Genomic DNA, 23,714 nt, shown 5'->3' with positions numbered 1-23,714 from the left:
TTTTTTCATAAAAGTTCAATATTCACGAATTAATCATATTAAATCAATTTTCTTTCTTGTTACACTTTAATCACCTAATTTATCTCAATATCTTGTTTCGCATATCAAATTTCTATGAATTTCACTTCTATTATTTCATCCACATATTTTCTCAAGTTTAACAATTTAGTCCTTATCATTATAAAAATTTCATATTTTCCATAATTTCACTTTTACAATACTTTATGTATATTTCATCATCTCACAACAAATTCATTAAACTTTTATCATAATTACATTATTCACATATTAAATTGTTTCACACTTAAATTTTTTACATTTTTCAATTTAGTCCCTATTGCCATGTAATTTATTTTTCACCATATAAACAATTTAATCAAATAATTCATTGTAATATATTATTTCACATAACAAGTTTTAATGCATATCACTTCTCTTGTTTCAATTATAAATTTCACAAAGTTTACAATTTAATCCTTAACATCATGAGAATTCATTATGTACTATAATTTCACCTTAACATCACTTTGTAATCAATTATTACTTATCATATGTTTGTTTCATTAAAACAACTTTTATAAAATATTTTCAAGAAATTTGTTAAACAACATAAAATATTTTAAATAGATTCATAAAAATACTAGAAAGAATTAATTTTTTGAAGTCATTTTTTTAAATTATTTTTCGAAAAGCATTTTAAGTGTAACAAACTTAGAGTAAAACAAAATAAACAACGAGGAATTGCAGAGGCAAAGTTTAATACAGACCATAAAAGGACCAAAATCTTCAAAGATAAATAACATCCATTAACGTGAAAATCTCCATAAAACCTGCTAAAAACAGACCATTAAAAATAAAAACTGGCAAACCCCTAACCTAGGACTTGGTCTCCGATAATCAATCCATCATACCCAAAATAGAATTCCAATTTGGCCCCCAACAATGGTGGACATACTAGTAGAAATGTAATAAGTTGATCAATGGCCACAATTCAGTCCCTTCTTCCTTACACAACAACCTCCCCCTTTTACCTTTCCCTGTCATAATCTCTAAACTCAGGCAAAAGTTTTTCCAGTTTCAATAAAATCCTGGAAAACATTAATGCTATGGTGAAGAGATCATTACTTTCAATAACATTGACAAGGGAAAGGTAACTTTTGCTCTATCTGTTTCTTTTTTCATTTTGGTCCTTCTGTTTTGTTTTGTTTTTTTAAGTTTTAATCGTGCATGGCGACTTCCCTAACGTCCCAACAGTCGAAGAAAGGAATGCGTAGTCCCGGCGGTGCCAACAATGCTCAAGGTGGCTCACGTAATTCGACTGGACAACAAGTGAAGTTCGCTCGGCGGACGTCCAGCGGACGGTACGTTAGTTTGTCGAGGGATGACATTGATATGTCCGGGGAGATGTCGGGGGATTACATGAACTACACCGTGCATATCCCACCTACACCCGATAACCAACCGATGGACAACTCGATCGCCGCCAGAGCCGAAGAACAGTACGTTTCGAATTCGTTGTTCACCGGCGGGTTCAACAGCGTGACTCGAGCTCATTTAATGGATAAAGTGATCGAGTCCGAGGTGACTCACCCTCAAATGGCGGGTGCAAAGGGTGCCTCTTGCGCTATGTCTGCATGTGATGGCAAAGTCATGAAAGATGAACGTGGAAATGACGTAATGCCTTGTGTATGCAGGTACATACATACACATATACATGTTGGATTATATTTTGTCTCATTTATTAAAAAAATTAGATAAATTAATCCCTATATATTGGATTAAAGATCAAACGAGTTCTACTAAAAATTTCATTCATTTTTTATATTGAAAACTACCTTTGTACATCAGAATGATATACATGTGGTATACCATGTGTAACTGAAGCCAATTTTAACAATAGAAATGGATTAATTTTTAACAAAATGACTAATTTTCTCTTGTTCTAACATATATAGATTAATTTATTCATTTTTGAATAAAAAGAACAAAATATAATTTAACTCTTACTGTATGAACTTCCATAGTATTGTTACCTATATAAATAAATGATACATATAAGGAATTGAGACTATTATTGTTGCATTGGTTTTTTCTAGGTTCAAAATATGCAGGGATTGTTACATGGATGCTCAAAAGGACAAGGGTCTCTGCCCGGGTTGCAAGGAACCATACAAGGTCGGGGATTACGATGATGAGATAGAATACTCGAACGGAACGTTGAAATTGCCGGCTCCGAATGGTAAAAGAGATCCTAATAACATGTCAATGATGAAAAGGAATCAAGGGGGAGACTTTGATCATAACCGATGGTTGTTTGAAACAAGTGGTACCTATGGATATGGTAATGCTTTTCGTGATGATATGTATGGTGGTGATGATGGTGATGAAAGACTCCAAGGTGACATTGAGAACAATGATAAGCCATGGAAGCCCATAAGTCGTAAGATCCCAATCGATTCTGCCATCCTTAGCCCTTACAGGTTCGGGTTTTTCTTATTTTCGACTCAAAATTTGCTTGTTCGAAATATGAAATAAATGGAACATGTTTTTTTTAACGTAGGTTATTGGTTTTCGTTCGATTGGTGGTGTTGGCCTTTTTCCTACATTGGAGAATTACGAATCCAAATGATGATGCTATATGGTTATGGACAATGTCAATTGTATGTGAAGTATGGTTTGCTTTCTCTTGGATCCTTGATCAAATTCCTAAAATATGTCCGGTAAATCGTACGACAGATCTCGAGGTTCTTCGAGAGAAGTTTGATTTACCGTCACCGTCAAATCCAACAGGACGATCGGATCTCCCGGGCATAGACTTGTTTGTATCGACTGCCGATCCAGAGAAGGAACCTCCACTTACCACTGCCAACACTATCCTTTCTATTTTAGCGGTTGATTACCCTGTCGAAAAAGTAGCGTGTTATACCTCCGACGATGGTGGCGCCCTCCTCACCTTCGAAGCGATGGCGGAAGCTGCAAGTTTCGCTGATTTATGGGTTCCATTCTGTCGGAAACACAATATCGAGCCGAGGAACCCTGATGCCTACTTCAACTTAAAAATCGATCCGACTAAGAATAAGAGTCGGTCCGACTTCGTAAAAGATCGAAGGAGGGTGAGAAGGGAATACGATGAGTTTAAAGTTAGGATCAATGGACTTCCCGACTCGATCCGAAGACGATCCGAAGCATTCAATGCAAGGGAAGAAATGAAAATGCTAAAACACCTTAGGGAAACAGGAGCTGACCCTATGGAGAAACCTAAGATCCAAAAGGCAACATGGATGGCTGATGGTACACATTGGCCAGGAACTTGGGCCGTTGGAACCAGTGAACACTCTAAGGGCGACCATGCAGGAATTTTACAAGTCATGTTGAAACCACCAAGCCATGATCCACTTACCGGCAATGGCGAAGATAAGCTCATTGATTTCACCGACGTCGATATACGACTTCCGATGCTCGTTTACGTCTCGAGAGAGAAAAGACCGGGATATGATCACAACAAGAAAGCCGGTGCCATGAACGCGTTGGTTCGAGCATCTGCGATCTTATCGAACGGTGCGTTCATCCTTAACCTCGATTGTGATCATTACATAAACAATTGTAAAGCTATTCGAGAAGGGATGTGTTTTATGATGGATCGAGGCGGTGAAGATATTTGTTACATTCAATTCCCTCAAAGATTTGAGGGGATCGATCCTTCTGATCGTTACGCTAATCACAACACGGTGTTTTTCGATGGTAATATGAGAGCACTTGATGGTGTACAAGGGCCGGTTTACGTGGGTACTGGTTGTATGTTTAGGCGATTTGCTTTGTATGCATTTCCCCCTCCAAATCCTGATAAATTGACGCAAGCTAAAGAGAATGAAACGCAGCCATTAACGACCGGTGATCTGGACCCTGACCTGGATGTAAATCTGTTACCGAAGCGATTCGGGAATTCAACGATGTTGGCGGAGTCTATCCCGGTTTGTGAGTTCCAAGGTCGACCTATTGCCGACCATCCGGCTATTAAATTCGGACGACCTCCCGGTGCTCTTAGGGTACCTCGTGAACCACTCGATGCTGTCACTGTTGCTGAAGCTGTTTCCGTAATTTCTTGCTGGTATGTCATTTCTTGATGGTTGTACGTTCATCAATTTTCTTTAAAAAAATCGTCTAATTTAAATAATTCGTTTTGTTTTTTGTTTCCGATAAGGTACGAGGACAAGACAGAATGGGGGGAACGAGTAGGGTGGATTTACGGCTCAGTGACGGAAGATGTGGTGACGGGGTTCCGTATGCACAACCGTGGGTGGCGATCAGTATATTGCATAACCAAACGTGACGCATTCCGTGGGTCAGCTCCGATCAACCTTACCGATCGTCTTCACCAAGTGCTCCGATGGGCAACAGGCTCCGTCGAGATATTCTTCTCAAGAAACAACGCCCTCCTCGCTACTCGCAAGCTCAAATTCCTCCAACGTTTAGCTTACCTAAACGTCGGCATTTACCCATTCACATCATTTTTCCTCATCGTTTATTGTTTCCTCCCCGCACTTTCACTAATCTCCGGCCAGTTCATCGTGAAACAATTGAACATCTTTTTTTTGGTTTACCTTATGATTATCACATTTTGCCTCATAGGTTTAGCACTCCTCGAGGTAAGATGGGCACAGATTTCACTTGAAGATTGGTGGAGAAATGAACAGTTTTGGCTCATATCAGGAACCAGTTCTCATTTCGCTGCATGTATTCAAGGTCTTTTGAAAGTAATTGCAGGTATTGAAATCTCATTTACATTAACAGCAAAATCAGCAGGTGAGGATGAAGATGATATATATGCAGATTTATACATAGTGAAATGGACTTCATTAATGATTCCACCTATTGTTATCGCCATGGTCAATATCATTGCTCTTATGATTGCTTTTGCGAGAACACTTTTCGGTACTGGACAATGGAATATGTTCATCGGAGGAGCTTTCTTTGCTTTTTGGGTTTTAGCTCATTTATATCCTTTCCTTAAAGGGTTAATGGGTCGACGAAGAAAAACACCCACCATTGTTTTCGTTTGGGCTGGTCTTATCGCCATTATTATTTCCTTGTTATGGCTCGCTATAAACCCAGGAGCACTCGGAAACCTCGGAGCCGCCGGTACCGGTGCTGGTTTTGTATTCCCTTAATTGCAAAACGCTTCACATTTCTCATGTTTTGCAGGTTTCTTTTTTCTTTTTTTTGTATACATTTATTTTTTTTCTAGAGACACCATTGTTTGGCCATATTGCCAAAAGTGTACAACATGCATACTGGTAAAAGAATGATAAATTGATTTTCTTTTTGTGCCAAAAAAATTCATATGATTCTTTTCTTTTCATTTTTTTCTTTTCAATAGATTTTCTGGGGATGATTTGAGGAATAAGCATTGGACCCTGGAAATTCATATGTATCTATATGTTCATATGTTTCAAATGGAAATTCTCGCTTCTATTGGATCATTTGTATCTATATGCATTAGGATCCCAATTTATGGATCTCTCAGTCTGAGAAATCAAAATAGGAGGATCGAACAATTTCTTCCGACTCTTTTTCAAATTCAATAAATGTTAGTTGATTGTATATTTCATTATAGTTCTATGATTTAGAGTATCATTTCCTATTTGATCCCTTTGAATTCCATATCCGAAGTTGCGATCGGATCAATTCATTCAAAAGAATCGATTCAATACATTTCTTATGTACCCGTAGGTGTTATATTGGATTTGAATAGGATTTCGGATCAATCTATCTTGATTGACAACCTCCATTCTGTTGTTGCTAGCAAATACCACTATTTTTTGTTTTGGATCTTCCAAATCATTTCCGTAGGAGAATAGGACCTATTTTTTTTTCATCCTTCCATAAAAAGATTCATTTTCTTCATAAAAAATAGGAGGTAGAGCCAATAAAGATTTCTTTTTCGATTTATCCCTGGAGTTGAATACCTCATTCAAGAATTGTTTTTTATCCAATCTATAGGAATCAATAGAAAAGGAAAATCCCTTATAATACACCAGATCCGGCTCGATTATTGATAGAGTGAATAGATCTGTCATTTCTTGAAATCTCTCTTCTAATTCAAAATTGTGGTGTAACTTGTATCCCCCTGTTCTGGTCATGGAATAGATAAAATAAATCAAAAAATGATTTTTTGTTCAAGAATGAAATATTATAAGAACTGCCTATTTTATCCTTCAGAACCATATCACATCTCAGATTTGATGAAATAGGATAAATTGAGACGGTACTTTATAAATACATAATTATCTTGAATATATTAACTATTTCTTTATTTTCCAATCGCTTGGAAGGGACAAAAGAAACATCTTGTTCTTTCTTCAACAATTTATGATCTTTAGTGGACCTCTAAGTAGGATTCGAACCTAGATGAAGTTCTAACCATCTATCAGAGAAAAAAGAATAAATGGATCTTGTAAGATTCCTAAGAAATTCGATTTCTTTTGGAAGCAAATGATTATTCATCTGCTTCTCACGTTCCATGAACAGCCGGGACATTGAGGAATATCCAGAAAGGCACTTAGGGAATCGATCTGATTCTATCTCGGTTCGTTCCGTTTGAAGAAAGGAAAGATCCCAAAGAATCGATCTTTCTTTTAGTTGTTGTGTAATGACCCAAAGTTTATGAGTATCGGAAAAGTTCTAACCATCTCAGTAGGATTCGAACCTAGATGAAGTTCTAACCATCTATCAGAGAAAAAAGAACAAATGGATCTTATAAGATTCCTAAGAAATTCGATTTCTTTTGGAAGCAAATGATTATTCATTCACTTCTCACGTTCCATGAACAGCCGGGACATTGAGCAATATCTAGAAAGGCACTTAGGGAATCGATCTGATTCTATCTCGGTTCGTTCCGTTTGAAGAAAGGAAAGATCCCAAAGAATCGATCTTTCTTTTAGTTGTTGTGTAATGACCCAAAGTTTATGAGTATCGGAAAAGTGTATTTCCGGGTTACCATTTCTATAAGATGAATTCATAAATATTTGTTAGAAATATTTACGAAGTTAGTAGTGTGATTAATTAGATTTTTGGCTAAGCAAATTAGCTTGAATTAAGGCTAAATTAGTGAAAGGACTAGATTAAATATAGGGTAAAAGTTTAATTATAGACTAAAGAAAAGTGAAGGGAATAAATTAGTAAATAAACCAAAAGGAGACAAATGTGTGGTATAAATTAATACATTTATAATAATTGTATTTATACAAATGTAAAATATATATGTATTTACTTATATTTTATGTATAAGATATTTAATATATATAATATGTTATTATAATAATAATATAATATAATAGTCAAAATAAATAAAAGAAACAAAATAGAAAAAGAAAGAACAGAGAATGAAAATGAAATAGAAAGGAAAGAAAAAGAAAGGAAAAAATAGGGTTTTGAGGTTTGAAGCTTAATTGGTAAGTCAATTTAATCCCTTTTCTTGTAATTTTGATGTTTTTGGAATCCTAAAATAAAGCCCTACTTGAATTATGTTGAAGTTTAGAAAGTTAGTGAATTTTTAGATGTTAATTAAGTTGAACAATTGAATGAATTATGAGATAAAGTGATAGAAATTCAAGTTAGAAGTGGGAAAATGATTGAATTGTAAAAAGAGATATAAGTTTTGTTATAGTAGGGACTAAATTGAAAATATTGCAGCCTTGATGTTTTATGGAGGAAGTTAAGTGTTAATACTTGTAAAAGATAGATTAGAATGAAAATATGAGATTGGTTTTAAAGAGAAAGAATGGTTATGGTGAAAGGACTAAATTGGAATTTATGTAAAAGTTACATGGAAAATAGAAGAGTGTGTTATTAAATGATATGTATTGATGATTTTAAATATTAATTTTTTCGTAGCTAACGTAGGACCGGGAACTTCATCAAATAAGGGAAAAGAGAAAGTGAGCGAAGATAACGAATAAACTCGAGAACTACGGTTTGTATTTCTATAAACCGAGCTTAATAATTGTTTATTGCATCTATTATTTAAGTTGTATGAAAAATGAAAATGGGGTAAGTATTGTTATCATATTGTACTGTTTTGAAATGTGAACGTTTAAATTTAAAAGAAACTGAAATCCCTATTAACAGTGTCGGGCTAGTCGGATATAATTGGCATGCCATTGGATTAGAAGTGTTCAAGGATATTCGGACTTTGTGTTGATGAGACACTATAAGTGTCTACTACTGTTACTGTTTCGGATTTATTCCGATGAGCTACCCTGTGTAATCAAAGCGCTCATCACATCATTACGTTATTGTTATCATTATCATTAATGTTATGGTATTCTGACTTCGGTCGATAAAACACTATATACTACCCCGGTGTGTAGGTTGGATCCGTGCATCCGTCCAGGTCCGAGTTATGTTAATAGGGTAAATTACTGCACTGAAAACTGAATGATACTGACTGAATTAAATATTTTACTGGTTTCAATTCTAATGTTAAATGTTATTATGAAATGAAGACAATTAATTAATTGAATGCTTATGATGTGTTTATTTATTGGATTCTATAGTTTAAGTATAAATTCATAAATTAAGTATTGGTTTATAGAAATACCACTGAGTGTATACTCTGCGTACGGTTTGTTTCTGTGCGCAGGTTAGGTACAAACGTAACTAACGTCTCAGCATCCAAGCCAACTATTGAACTCAAATACTTGGTGATGTTTCTTAACCTAAAGAATGGCATGTACCTAGGTTGTTTTGATGTTATTTTATGTATAAAAGATATTAGTAAAGAATGTTGATAGTTGGCTCATAATGTAAGTGTATGATATAATATAGTTCATTTTGATCTAACTTTAATGGTTCTTATAAATAAAATACATATGATAGATTGTTGTACTAGTGGTTTTAGTGTGTATTAGGTATGTTTAATCATGTTTTGGACTCGTTGAAAGATTTTATTTTAAATTGCTTGCTATTCAAGATGTACAGGGTTGGTAAATTTGAACTATGAGGTTCATTTTGAGTCCACACGGCATGTCATACGGGCGTGTGATCAGACCGTGTGAGACACACGGCTTGCACACGGGCATTTTGATAGACTGTGTGTCCCCTGCATCCTTAAATGTGAAGTCAGGATATTACACGGGCAAAAGACACGACCGTGTGTCTTGTTCGTGTGAAGAACACAGGTTTCAAGCATGGTCGTGTGTCAAAATCGTGTGAAAATGGCTTAAAAATTGTGAAAAATCAATTTAACACACGGCCTAGCTATATGGGCGTGTGCCCAGGCCGTGTGCCCCTTTGTTACTTAAGAAAATGCAAGTCAGAACTACCCACGGGCTGGCCACACGGCCAAAGAAGCCACACGGGCGTGTGCCCCTAACTTCAAGAAAATTTTTCAAAGTTTTCCAAAGTTACTGGTTTAGTTCCAAATCACTTCTAAAGCATGTAATGGGACCCGTAGGCCCATATTAGGGACTTTATGGTGAAATTTCAAAAGTTTTGATTTGGAATGCAAATTTATGACTCGATTTTGTATAAATGCTAGTGTATGAGTCTGGTAATGCCTCGTAACCCTATTCCGGTGATGGATACGGGTTAGGGGTGTTACATGTTGAACCTCTCTTTGATTGATCAATGTGTAATATTCTAAATCCTCATTACTAATGGAATTGACACGATCTCTGGATTAATCAGAAGATCCTTTTAATTGGTGAGAATCCGTTACTTGAACGAAACTAGATCTTGTGGAATCATATTGAATATTTGACGATACATTCCATACCTTGCTAAAAAAATCGATCCCTATTTACCAACCATACATTGTCTAACTAAATACAATTCTCTCTCGATATGTTCATCAAAAAATCCGATTCATGTGGGTTCTTCCCGCAACTAAAGAAGAGATCTTGGCGGAATTGCCATATATGAAATTGAGCACGATTTTGCAAAGAAATAGCCCTATTGCCTCTCGAGAAGAAATGGGAAACATGCTCAATATCATTTGATTGAATAGTTGACCCAGCTCCTTGTGGTTTGAAGAAACCCCCACTTCAATTGGTATTTTTTCACGAAAAGCATACATGAGATAACAAATCCAGTCTTTCACTAAGATTTCGAAAAGTTGTCCCGAATTCAAGTTGATTAGGTTTCGCTTTTTACTCGAAGAAAGACGATCAAACAATTCCCAATCATGATCCTTGCAGATCGAATCATCCATATAATATACAAAAAGAAACTCCAGATATTTGATATCTTTCTCTTTGAATGAGATCTCAATTCTAGCGATAGTTTCATTAGATATCTTACAAGTAGAATCCCTCTCGTGTCAAAAAAGATAGTTGTGATTAAAACTTATAATTAAATTATTTTTAAAAATATTATTTTTATACAAGTTATAAAAATTATATTATAAGCACGAGCACACATAAGTGTTTTGGATGGTTATGGCCAAAATATTATTATATTACAAATCTTAAAAGATTATATTATAAAAATAATGTGTATTTTATAAAGTTATAATAAAAATTATATTATTTAAACCCTAAATTTCTTTAAAATTTATGGCTAAAATTTTATTATAAAAATAATTTACATGTTATACAAGTGTTATAATATATTTATTATATAAACTTGTGGTTAATAAGTATGAACATAACTTATTTATGTGTTCATGCTATACATTATAAAAATAATATACTTATTCATAGAAATATATATAGTTTTTTTTCCATAACTTATTTATAAAAGATAATTTTCTAAAGTTATGATAAAATATTATGTTATTTATAAAAATATTGGGAAAGTTATTAGAGAATTTATAACACTTTTTTATGAAAGTTATATATTGTAAAATTTATATTAATTTTATTTAATATACATATTGTAGTAAAGGGATATAAGTTAACATAAGTTTGTTTGAAATTAAGTTTATATAAATTTTTATAATTAAAGTTAGATTATTTGGACTTTGAAACCCAATATTATAAAGCGGATGTTATGCTAATACAAAAAAATTTCTTACACCATATCATGAGGTATGATATCATTTGAAAGAATGATTCCAGACACAATCACCACAGATAACTCGTGAACTCTTTAATTTGAAACATTCAATACGTTGAAATGTAATTAAGAAGCCATTTATTTTTCTAAAAAATATTTTACATATTAACATAATCTTAATATAACAAAAAACCATTGCTTAATCATACTAACATGATGTATTTTTCATAACTTGAATCATACTTAGAAAAATAAATGACAAAAATGATATATTAATAATTTTAATAATGCATATTCAAACTCGGATGATAATTAGCTCGTTAAAGACCAACAAATAATTGTAAGAAACATGTTAAATATTAAAAAAAAAGAACGACTCATCAAATATGTACTAAAACAATTAGATAAAATTACATATGATACGTATTTTCTAATTTTCTTATTTTTATTAAAATTATTTTTATCATATTAATAACTTTTTATAGTAATTAATTTTTAAAAATATAAATTATATAACTACGTAATTATAATTTTACTACTAAAAAGACATAAAAAATTACAATACAATTACACTATTAATCAAACACATATGAAAGAACTACAATTTTTATAATTACAAAAGTATAATTAATACTCTAATAATTACATTTTCAATTACTTTGTGCTATCCAAACACACCCTAAGAAATTTTCTATTAATAAAATTAAATTAAATAATTTGAGATAAAAACATTTTTTAACTTAAAAATATATTTATAATAGATGAAATGTCAACTTATCATAATGCTATGATGCCACATGATATATATATATATTGACGAACAAGCCAACCCAAATGAACCCAACCAACAAACCCGAATGAACCAAACTCGAAACTAATCCAAACCCAAAATAATATGAAAACAAAATGATCTAAACCCAAAATCACCCAAAATTTGCCAACATTTTAAGGAAGGTGATGAGAGAGAGCCAACATTTGGCTTGCCATTGTTTACTATCAAACAGGTCAAGCAACGGAACACAATCCAAATCTTTGGAGTCATATTCACATAAAGCTAAACATGTGCATTCCTGAATTAGATGTCAGGTTGATTTCAAACTAAAGAAATCTCTAACTGTGAAGATGCTAAAAAACAGAAACCTACAAATCCATCTTATACATCGGCTGCCTCGAACGGGACTCGGACAAACAATTGACCATGCAGGGTAACCACAGCTGAAGTGTGGTGCGGATCGATTCTAGATGGCAAGCTGACAACCTGGACACAATCACACGTATCGTTAGTGCACATTAGAAATGGCTATCTGAAGAAAAAATGGGTGAATGAACCCCGCCTAATCATTGAAACAGATCATGCATCCTATTGTACGTTGTAATATGATCAACTCGGACAAACCTTTTTGAAGGGTGTAACACCCCAAGGATTTTTGAGTTCCTTTGGTTGACCGGATATAACCAAACGTCCTGCTGGATCAGACTGAACATGCACCTGGTTCATTTTAAAAAAATACGGTAGTTCACCAGCGATAATCAAACACATACGGGGGATCCTTGTTCGTACTAAATTAAGAATCTTGGCCAAGCGATAGATCTCAAGATTAACGTAATTAGCTAATTGCAACCCAGGAATTTACAGAAAGGATTGTGTTCAGGTAGCACGTATAATAGCAAGACTAATGCATATTTAGCACATTAAGACCTCTATTAACAACATAAGTGGTTAGACCTAACGATATATCGGCTTAATTGGACGGGCTCCAGTTTTTCCCAGTTACTCCAGTCCAGCAAATTTACTACTAGCAAACGTGAAACACAAAACAGAGAATCATCTAAAGATATACGAACCTCCTCACGAAGAAGCCCGGGAACCAAAGCATAGACCTCATAGCAGTCAACCTGTGAAGACCACAGAGAAAGAATCACAGATAAAGAGCAAATTAGCTATGTAATCACATTATCCTAAGAATAAACAAGAGAAAGACTTACGGTTTTTTGCACGTTAATCTTCACCCAATCAGCTGGGGCTCCGACATCAACAACCGCGGTATCCAACCTACCAAAAGAACGCCTAGTTTCGGCATCTTGAAAAGTCAAGATACTGTTTCATATACATTATTAAAAAAAAGTAGGGAATAGGAATAAGTAACGGGTATTCGTAACTGTGATTTAGTTGCTTTAAGTTGAGAAACTCGGACACCAGAGTCCAAAGTGGATGGCTTTTTACGCTTCAATAAACCTGAGGCCACGACTGAATCTTATAAATAAAGACAATTTTTAGCATTGTAGTAGAGGTTCATGTGCCAAGCCAGCATATAAGAAATACCAAAATTTTTAAGTTGTCTGTCACTTTTGAGCGTCGGACTAGAGGTCTTGTCCTAGATAATTCGAAAACATTGCATAAAAATGGTGAGGTCAGGGCAGACGAAAGAAAGGAAAAAGAGAAAAAGATTAACAAAACAGTAAATGCATATAAGCTTAGAAGGTCTCCACAAACCTTGATGATTGGATGACAGACCTCACCGTTATCAAGAACACGTTGAGAATGCCAGCTCCGCATGGCACGAGCAGCAGCATCTCTCTTTGCCCTACCTGACCCAGGAGCTTGATTACTACCAGCCTACAAAAAAATTAATTGTAATTATTGCATAACCATATATATATATCGTAACAAATTCATGTACCGGTCAACTAAAAACCTAACAAGAAAAGAGAGACTAGTATGTTATCTCTTTCCGTGTATATGATTTTGCAAGTCAGTTAATGCGTACAGTGTGTCAATTATAATTTCAATCATATTGTTAAGTATACACTTAATGTGAAGGACACCAAGCATTTAAGACCATAGTTTCAACCACCAAACATCTAATTTGTCATGTTTTGCAAAACAATAATTGTCTATCATATCATCGTACAAATCAACGTAGCTGTCTCAAAAACTAACATGCAAGTATAATTACATATAGTGTTACAGAGAAAATTAAAGCATACCTTTTAGGGAAGATCAACTTACTCGATTCCTTTCTCTTACCAACTTAGGCACTAACGGTTTTGATTACAAGATTTACAATGTCCTAGTAAGTTGTTATCGATTGAAAACAAGACAACACTTGCATATGTAATAGCCAAAATCTCACTAGTTCATTGCAGGAAGACATAAAAATTACATGAAAGAAAATGGGATAAACATAAGACATGGCTACAACAAACAACATTCATGTTGAAGTTGACCGGCAAGCATATTTACCTGAGCTTCAACTCCATTAGGCTCAACAAATGAAGTATCTGCATGAGGGAGTAATCCACCGTGTATTTTATGCTTTTCATACTCGAGCAGTGCCTAATCGATGGAACCAAATTACAACAGAACCACATTTTAAATTAACAAATAAAGGAAAAACAAAAACTAGAGCTGACAGAGGAAGGGCGCGGGGTTGTGGCCTTAAATCACATGGTATGTGTTTTCAAATTAAAAAGAAATCATCAGTCAGAGCAAAACCTTCTCATAAAAGATACGGAATGTCCACGATACAGTAGTACAGGTCCTATGCCAAAGGAACAAACGATAAAAGGAGCATCATTAACGTAATATATTCATAATAAAGGTACATCATTAACAAATTGGACGAGTTAGTTTCAAAAGGAGGAAGATGTAGGCTTTCTGCAGTTAAGTTACGGAAATTGCTCTGTAAGCTAGAAGTCAGATATCGACTAGACAGTAGACATCATCCTTACTTCGGAGGGTTAAATGATTCGCCCACTTGCCTCCACAATTTGCATGAGGTCACCTAAAAAGCCCACAGCACGGTTAAAAAGGCAAGTCGATAACTCTGTCTTATTCTTAACCGTAAATGTATTTAATTTCCTCGATTATCATAAATAAACAAAGCAACTAAACAAATCATATATTTCCAATTGCGTAAACCCGAATAACTACAATTAAATGTCATGCAAATACCACATGTTAACAAAAAGAACAGAAAATTAAAAGATTCATATCCTATCCTATTGAAGGCAAACCTGTTCATAGCCACCTAATTTAATGACAGCTCTCCATAACCTGTAAAAAAATTACAGAAAGGTTATATTATACCACAAAGGTTTCATTTTTGAATTAGAAAGAAACAAGTTTGCAATTAACATGAGAACTTTGAAAGGCTAACTTAAGTAAATTTAGATCCTCCTTGTAAAACTTAGGGTGCTTGAATTCCAGGTTCTTCTCCTTGTAAAAGGCTTCAACCTCCTTCACAAAAGCTGCTTGTTCTTCTTCAGTGTCTGACCCTGAGTTATCAAAGCATAGATTAGGGTTTTTATCACCAAGTTCAGTTGCTAATTGCATATTCATTTCCCTTTCAGTAGACAAGTCCTTTAACTGTTCCCCATTGTCAATGCCATGGTCATCATCTTGGGGTTTCATGTCAGAGTTGGGGCTTCCATAAAGACCATTATCATGTGAATGAATGGGGCCACCACCACCACCACCGTCACCACCCTCATCGTCATGGTCAATAACACCCATCTTGGTATCAATTTCAGCTAAAGATTTGTCTTCAACACCAACACTCTCTTCAGGCTTCATTTTTTCTTCATTTTGAGCACCAACAACAATGAGAGCTTTGCTAGTATCTTCAATGACTTGTTGTGCTACTGAATCTGGGTTGTCACCAACCAGCTGATCAGCCTCCAATCTCACATCTTCTTCAACTTGAACTTGGTCTTTAACTTCACCAGCTCCAGTCTCGGCCTCCATTGGGACTTGACCCTCAGTTTCTGTTTCTTCCAAAACTGGTTTTGAACCATCCATTTCAGCCTCACTAACACCACCAATCACCTTCTCAGGTTCCTAAAATCCAAAAATGGAGAAAAGATAAGAAAAATCCATAAACCCAAACACTTTTCTTCGAACAGAAAGACAATGAAAACAAGATTAAATAAAAAACCTAAACACCACCCTCAAAAAAAAATCACTCCTTTTTTTTCAACTCATTTATATTACAACCTAAAAAAAAAAACTTTGCTTATACTTACATCCATCCCTGCTTTCTAGGTAAAAAAAATAAAAAGAAGGTTTTTATTTTGAGCCCTGCAAAAAAAAATGAAATAAAAAAGTCTAAAAAACATGAACTCAAAGGGATTTATGGCATTAATGAACCCTAAACAGACCCAAAAAAAAAAACTGACTTACAGTCTTTATTCCAAGGAACAACCTTAAAGACCCAACTGCAGGTTGAACCCTTGGCTTGGCCTGGAGCTGAAAAAAAAAAACAAAAAGAAAGAGAAGATACAAGAGTGGGGATAATTGAACTGTTGACCTAATTAAAAAATAGAACTACTGTTGAAGGGATGGAGCGGTGTTGTTTACTTGTTTCTTCTTTTTTTTTCTTTTTTTTTTTTTGGTAAAATTTTATCTAAAACCAAACCATTTGAATGAAATTGACCCTTCAAAGTCTTAATGGGCTTGAGCCCATTTCCAACAACATATGAAGCCCATTTATGTGCAAAGTTTATTCTTAAAAAACATAAGTCTTGTCATTATTAAAAATATTAGCTTATTCTATAAAGAAGACTCGGTAAAATAATTCAATAATCGATTGATCTCTTGATAAAAAGCAGCACTCAATTGAGTTCTTAACCGAAAATAAGAAATTAATTAATCTCTCGAAAAGCCAATTTTCATGTATTAAAAAAAATTTACCAAATTTTGCCATGATGCGAAATTAACGAATGTCAGTGGCTTACATGAGAAATTGGTGTTTTTGAGGGTTTAGTTAATTGCTTATTCTCGATTGAAGGTTCAATTGAGTGTTGTTTTTATTTAGGGCTCAATTGATTATTAAATTATTTTACAAGATTTTCTATATAATAAGCTAAATATATTCTAAATTCAAATAATTAGGGTTTATTGTACCAAATATTATTAATTAAATTTTAAATTAATTCATAAAATTTTAAAAATTTTCAATTGAGTCGTTGGATCCATATTGACATTTAACATCAGTACTTATAACTAGACTATTTAAAAGATCAAATTAAAACAACACTTTTATTTTGAGGATTCAATTAAAACATTTGAATTTATGAACCAATTGAAAATTTATCTCATAATTTGACTACATCTAACTAAATTAAGCATAAAATTCATTATTTCGTATTTATCTACACTATTACTAAATTGGGAGTTCCATTTCATTACTTATTTATCTATTAATATCAAATACAATGATCATATGTGTCAGTTGAATCTTAGTTCAATTGACATCGGTATTGTTGTCAGTGCATGAGGACGTGGATTCGAATGTGCTGAAACGTATTATTTTCTTAGTTAAGGGTTAGGAAAGAGTTATAAATAGTTCTAGACATTGTTTAAAAAAACAGATACGGTAAGAATGTTAAAAAAATTTTACAAAATCTGTGTAGCTAATTATATTTGGTATGTTTTAATTTTCAAAATCAGATTATACTAAAATTATCAAATAAAATTAATGAATGTCAATTAATGGCACATTTGACAGGTGTTGAATTTTTTATTATTTTTCTGAATTTGGTACGTGTGTTGCCTGCTATTGTAACTTATCATAATTTACCAAAATGGGAAAATTATTCAGTAATTTAAAAAATAAATTTTAAAATTATACACGTTTTATATATAAATTTTGATTTTGTATAATTTTATATATGAAATTTTAATTTAATCAAATTCTTGTAAATTATTAATACAATTATTGATATAATATCGTTTTATATTTATATTTTATATATATAAATAATTATATTTATTAAATATAAAAATAAATTAATTTGTTTGTTTGTTTAAATGCCTATAATTAAATCAGAAGTAAGATATATAATTAGAATTAAAATTTTACGTATATAATTAGAATTTTACGTATATAATTATATTAATTTAGTTGAATAGTTTCAAACACTAGTTTAAACCAAATCGTCCCGAAAGATGATGTGGACTTTGATGACAGATCTGCAACAGATAAATGGCGTTATATTTTAAAAATTTCTATTATTTCATTTTATTTTATTTTCCCTTCATTTCTATTTCTATTTTTTCTTTTTATCTCCTTTTCCCTTTCATTTTCTTTGTTCTTCTAGACATAAACTCAGTGATTGGAAATTTCTAGTTTCCATCAGAAAATTCATAATTTTTCATAAGAAATCTCAAAGTCTGGCGGCCATTTCAAGATTCCGGTGAGGTTATTTTCCGACTACAAAGGAAATGCTTGCAAAAGATATGACCTTTTGTGTAATAGGGAAGAAGACCTAAGCAAATTCTCCATGCTCAAGCAATCAAAGCTTCATCCACTAAGTTATTCGGTAATCATCACCAAAATTCCTTAATTACAAACCAAATACTATAATCAAGCTATTATGAACAGACCCAATCTGACTTATTTTTAATTTTCCCTAAATAAAAGTACTATATTTCAGTTTTCACTAAAACACAACCAACGGACATGGTTAAAATCATTTTCTTTCATGAATCGATGAGAATTTTTTTTCTTCTTGTTGCTTGGTTCCAGCTTTTGCTTTCTTTCACTGAAAGTTGGAAGTGATGCCGCTGAAATTGCTCTTTTCTTTCCAAACCCTTATCCTGACACAAACGAGCTTAGCCACCAACCGCCGACAGAGATTCAATTTTTCTTCTAGTGTCAATGGATTAGATCTTTCGTCTTGCAAATCGCATAGGCTTAGACAATTTCTTCCCTTAAATGCGTCTAAATAAACTTAAATTATCGTGAAATGAGAATTCTAGACATCTTTCTTATTTTTCACCTCAGAAATTGCTTAAGACCACGCGATTTTTAGACTAAAGATTTTGCTAGTTGACACTAGAACAACATCAAGAATTCAAACATTGTCGACATGCCCAACAAGAAATCAAAGATGACATCCGTTGTTACTGCCACTTCGATTCTATCAGCAAGAAAAGATAACGAACGAACCTGTTGTTACAATAGGGTCGGAAGCGTGTAAATTATTGTACTAAAAAATCACACAAAGTTCAATTCTCAGGGAAGAGAAGTGGATCACATGAATCTCTTAAATACCAAGTTTTTCCTTAGTCAGAATATCCCTTCTATAGTAATTTAATAGCACAATTAAATACTACTATTATACCCTCAAATATTGAAAGAAAAATAGGACAAGAAAGAACACAAGAGTTTTAACGAGGTTCGGTAAATTATACCTACGTCCTCCGGCACTAACACCAAATGATAACTTTACTATCTTCAAAATATTACAAACAAATAGAATTCCTTAAGAATTCTCAAATGGGAGAAGAGAGAAACTAAGAGAGAAAGATTGGTTAGGATGGTTGAAATGAAAAATGATTAGGCCTATTTATAGTTGAGGTTCAGGGACCAACTTGTAAATGGCCTAAAAAATTAGGGACCAAAATTGCAATTATCCCATTCAACTTTAAACAACTTGCCTATCACTTTTTCTTTCGGTGCCAATTGCACCTCCCATTTTTGACTTTTCAACACCCCCTTAATTGACTTTTCAACAATCTCCACCTTGAAGATTTGATTCGGATAATCACATCTTCACACTTCCTTCAACTCCCCATATTCGATAAAGCTATCTTTTGTAGTGCCTCCAAATGCGCTCTCGAGCGCCATACACCTGAAGGTGCTCAAATTCTCAGGATGTTAATCAAGTTCAAACAATGATTAAACTTGATTGTTGTTACCACCTTAGTCATCATATCTGCGGGATTATCTGCTGCCGGAATCTTCAAGTAGAATTTTTCCTTTTCAAAGACTTCCAGACAAAGTGATATCTTGCGTCGATATGCTTGGTTCTTGAATGATAGACTTGATTTTTCGCTAAATGAATAGCGTTCTGACTGTCACAATATAAACTAATGTGACTTTGAATAACTCCCAAGTCTTTCAACAATCCATTAAGCTAAATAGCCTCCTTAATGACTTCAGAATCGCCATATATTACGCCTCAGAGTAGACACACTCAGAGATCAGAAGGTAGACTTCCAATTCACTGGAGCTTTAGCAAGAGTATACAGATACCCCGTAGTTGAACGACGTTTATCTAAATCACCAGCAAAGTCGGAATCAACATATCCAACTACAAACTGACCAAGTGCTTCATCCTTCTCAAAAACTAAACCAATGTCTACGGTTTTTTGAAGATACCGTAGAATCCATTTCACAGCTTGCCAATGTCCTTTTCCAGGATCATGCATATACCTTGTGACATCCCTAATTTGACCCTAGTCAGAAAGTGGTTTCGGGACCACAAAACCGAGTCATAAAAATAATTAACTATTAAATTCTATGTTTATTATATGTGTAAATACATGTGTGAAAGTTTCATGCTTTGATTTTGTCATTTGTATGTAAAATTTATAAGATAGGACTCATGTGATAAAACTTGAAAGTGTGATAGGTAAATTTGTAAAGTGTCAAATAATGCATGAAATGTTAACACGAGGGATTTGCATGTCAAATGGACCAATTTTGTTTAGTGGCCGGCCATAAATGATGGTTGATGTATAATATATGTTTTATTTAAGTATTATAATAGGTAATAGCTTTATTTTTGAAATAAATTAATTAGTAAAACAATAAAATATGATAAAAAAAGATAGATGATCATTTTCTTTCTTGATTGCCGAATTTGGGAAAGAAAAAAATGGTGAAGAATAAGCCAAGGCATTCGGCCATGGTTGTCTCCATTTAAAGGTATGTAATGCAATTTTTTTTATTTTTAATTGATTATGAAATTAGATGGATGAATACATAACATAGATAACCCATGATTTAAATTCATGAATTAATGAACAAGTGTCCATTCGGCAAGTGCTACATTGATATTACTTTTGATAAGTTTTTGGGAAGATGTTATTTAGATGTTAAATAGCTTGAATGATGGCTAAATAAGTAAAATTCATGGTTGAAAAGTATGAATTGAAATTTGCCGTATGTGTGTATGTGTATTTTGGAAAGAAAAAAAAATGTTGTTGTTTAGTTGAGTTTTATTTGGTGTGTACATTCGGTCAAAAAGGGGGAGGAATAAAAAATAAATTTAAAATGTTATGGTTTGTTTTAAAGTTGGTTAAATGGTTGTGGTCATTGCCGAATACATTTGTATTAGGGAAAAATATGATTAAACATCGGTTGATGAGTTAAATATATAAGTATATTCGGTTATATAAATTTGATTTGTACTTGAAAATATAATAAGCCTTAAGAGATTGTGTTTGTGTATGTGAACTAGATGTTTTATGGATATTCGGCTAAAAAGGGGTAAATGGCTAGGTCATTGGAATTGGAGTGATATACATTCGTCATTAAGGTTATATGTACTTGGTAATGTGAGTTATATATTAAGTAAGTTATTTCTTCGAAATGTATATTCAGTCATTGTTTAGCATAGATGGAACCAATGTGCAAATTGCTACATTTGATCATGAAATGAAATTTGTATATGAAAACTAAATTCGAGTGGTTAGGGTCGAATGTGGTATATGAGATATTAAGGCATGTTATGATTATATATATATGTGTGTACGTGGTTGTGCATAAAAATGAGTAATTGATTAAATTGTGTTAGTCACACATAGGTATATAAATATATGCCTTAGGTAAGTACCTTGTGACATAGAGACATTCAGTTATACATATATATATATATATTATATATAGATAAATTCGTGTAAATAATAGGCATGATATTGAGTCATAGTACATTTTATAAAACTTAACATGTATGGAGGTTATATGATTATCAAATGTGATTATTAAAGAATTAAAGTTGAGTAGGTAATTAAACAAATTCAATTGTTTAATTTTAAAGCTCAAGAGCAAAGAGGAACTAAATCAGATAAGGGGAAGGAGAAAGCAATCGAGTAGCCTACCCGTAACTGTTCGACAACATCCGAGGTAAGTTTCTAGCATATAAGTTTAGTTATAATGAAGAATGATATGGAATACGGGTAAAGATGGGACTATGAATTGGTGTAATTACCTATAGTAAAATGATAAGGAATAAGTTACTTCTATGAGCCTTAGCCGATTGGTTATTAGAAAAGTGATATTTAAATTATGATATGTATGTGATAATAAGAAGTACTTATATGTGATGATATGTTTTAAACTCAAATGGTAAGTTCTTAAGTGTTTGGACTTGGAAATTTAAGAGCAAATTGTAATAATCTGCTTAGGACAGCAGCAGTAGCATGATTTTTGAAAATCACCATAAATTGTTGGAGTGGAATTAGAGACTGAATAAAATATGTAATCAAATCTCAATGAGTCTAGTTTCTTATAAAATAAACAGTTCAAGCAAAGGAATTTCCTATAGAGAGATATTTAAAGTTGTGTGTGACAGTGTCAGAATGAATCTGAAATCCCCTGTTCTGTTTTTAGAAAATAATTATAAATCGTACAAAAATTTTTATAAGATAAAATTTATATTGTTAGACTCCTTAATGAGTCTAGTTTCAAATGAAATAAACAAAAACATATTTTGAAATCTGTACAATGAGAAATTTGATTCATAGTGAAGAGTGGTTAGTATAGCTAATCAGTGAAATAGGGGAAACTTTAAGAAAATTATGGTTTTGATTGGCCAAATCAAAAATCCTGAAAATTTTATGGATAGAAGATATATGAGTCTATTTTCGGGGAAAATTTACGGCACTTCATTTGGAGTTCCGAACCTCCAGTTACAAATAATTTAATGATTGTTGCTCAAGAAAACAGCTTGTAGTGAATCTGTGATTTTGTTGTAAACATTGATGAAACTAATTGAGTTGCTTATAAGCTATTGCTGAATTGATGTACAAGATAAATATATAGGTGGTGAGGCCAAAATGGCTAAAATTTAAATTTGTGTAAGTTATCCGAATGGCTATTTTATAAACGTAAGCAATGTATATGAAATATGTGTTGATAGTTTTATAAATTGAAGGTGTAGTGACTTATATGTTGTTTAGCCGAACGGTTGTCATGAGAAGAATGTAAGTCATGTGTGTATTTTCTTATTTAGTTGGAAGTTTATTGAAAGGGATATACATATATATATATATATATATATATATATATGTATTAAAGTCGAATGATATTATGACATGAAGTTAAGGTACATGCTATATGCTTATATTCGAATGAGGTTAATGAATTACAATGGTGATAGTTTGTGTGAAATGTGGTAACATGTGATTAAATATACATGGAATTTGGAAAGTATCCGGGTTAAGACTCGCTGACTACGTGATGTGGCCTAATGGCTCTGGTGAAATGAGACTAGCTATATTGAGATACGAATAAGTTCGAATGAAGTGATACCTTATTAATGTGTTTCCGTGTTGGAAAAATCGAAGGTATGTGAATTGATGTGTATACAACTTTGTGAATTAGCTATGATGATATATCCGGGCTTAAAGTTCCGCAAGCTTGGTACTGGTAACTGGATTCGGATTTTTTTTTAAAAACCTAGTAGGCTATGGCTAAGTGTCTTGAATTATTTCAAACTGAAGACCATTTGTATATCTTTAAGATAAGGATTTAATTAGTTTCATAAACATTTATTAATTTGAGTTGTATTCGGCAGGATGTGCAAATACAAGGTATGGATTGCGTTTGGTCATTTATGTATGTGATAAGGAATATGTTTAGTCCCTTATATACGTACACGAAACTTTAATACTTGTCATGATTTGATTATTTGAAATATTAATGTGA

At 33.0% G+C, this 23,714-nt stretch overlaps 2 protein-coding genes across 2 annotated transcripts; one reads left to right on the top strand and one right to left on the bottom strand.

The window, feature by feature from the left end:
• The first annotated feature begins 985 nt into the window (after window positions 1–985).
• Window positions 986–5,601, top strand: LOC108471752 (cellulose synthase-like protein D4). Its single transcript, XM_017773322.2, has 5 exons — window positions 986–1,150; window positions 1,255–1,694; window positions 2,097–2,480; window positions 2,561–4,108; window positions 4,202–5,601. Exons 2-5 carry the CDS (start codon window positions 1,267–1,269, stop codon window positions 5,166–5,168), a joined length of 3,327 nt encoding a protein of 1,108 aa, XP_017628811.2. The 5' UTR covers window positions 986–1,150; window positions 1,255–1,266; the 3' UTR covers window positions 5,169–5,601.
• Window positions 5,602–11,938: 6,337 nt separating this feature from the next.
• On the bottom strand, window positions 11,939–16,388 carry LOC108473799 (AT-rich interactive domain-containing protein 5-like). The gene is made up of 14 exons (XM_053026545.1): window positions 16,355–16,388; window positions 16,178–16,243; window positions 15,156–15,835; window positions 15,013–15,052; window positions 14,728–14,780; window positions 14,492–14,537; window positions 14,240–14,332; window positions 13,490–13,612; window positions 13,319–13,370; window positions 13,156–13,243; window positions 12,982–13,063; window positions 12,841–12,891; window positions 12,392–12,484; window positions 11,939–12,253 (listed from the first exon to the last, which is right to left on the bottom strand). Exons 3-14 carry the CDS (start codon window positions 15,794–15,796, stop codon window positions 12,149–12,151), a joined length of 1,467 nt encoding a protein of 488 aa, XP_052882505.1. The 5' UTR covers window positions 15,797–15,835; window positions 16,178–16,243; window positions 16,355–16,388; the 3' UTR covers window positions 11,939–12,148.
• Between the last annotated feature and the right edge of the window lie 7,326 nt (window positions 16,389–23,714).

Source organism: Gossypium arboreum, chromosome 4 (assembly GCF_025698485.1).
Source record: "Gossypium arboreum isolate Shixiya-1 chromosome 4, ASM2569848v2, whole genome shotgun sequence".
Classification (NCBI taxonomy): domain Eukaryota; kingdom Viridiplantae; phylum Streptophyta; class Magnoliopsida; order Malvales; family Malvaceae; genus Gossypium; species Gossypium arboreum.
This window is presented reverse-complemented; position numbering and strand designations above follow the sequence as displayed.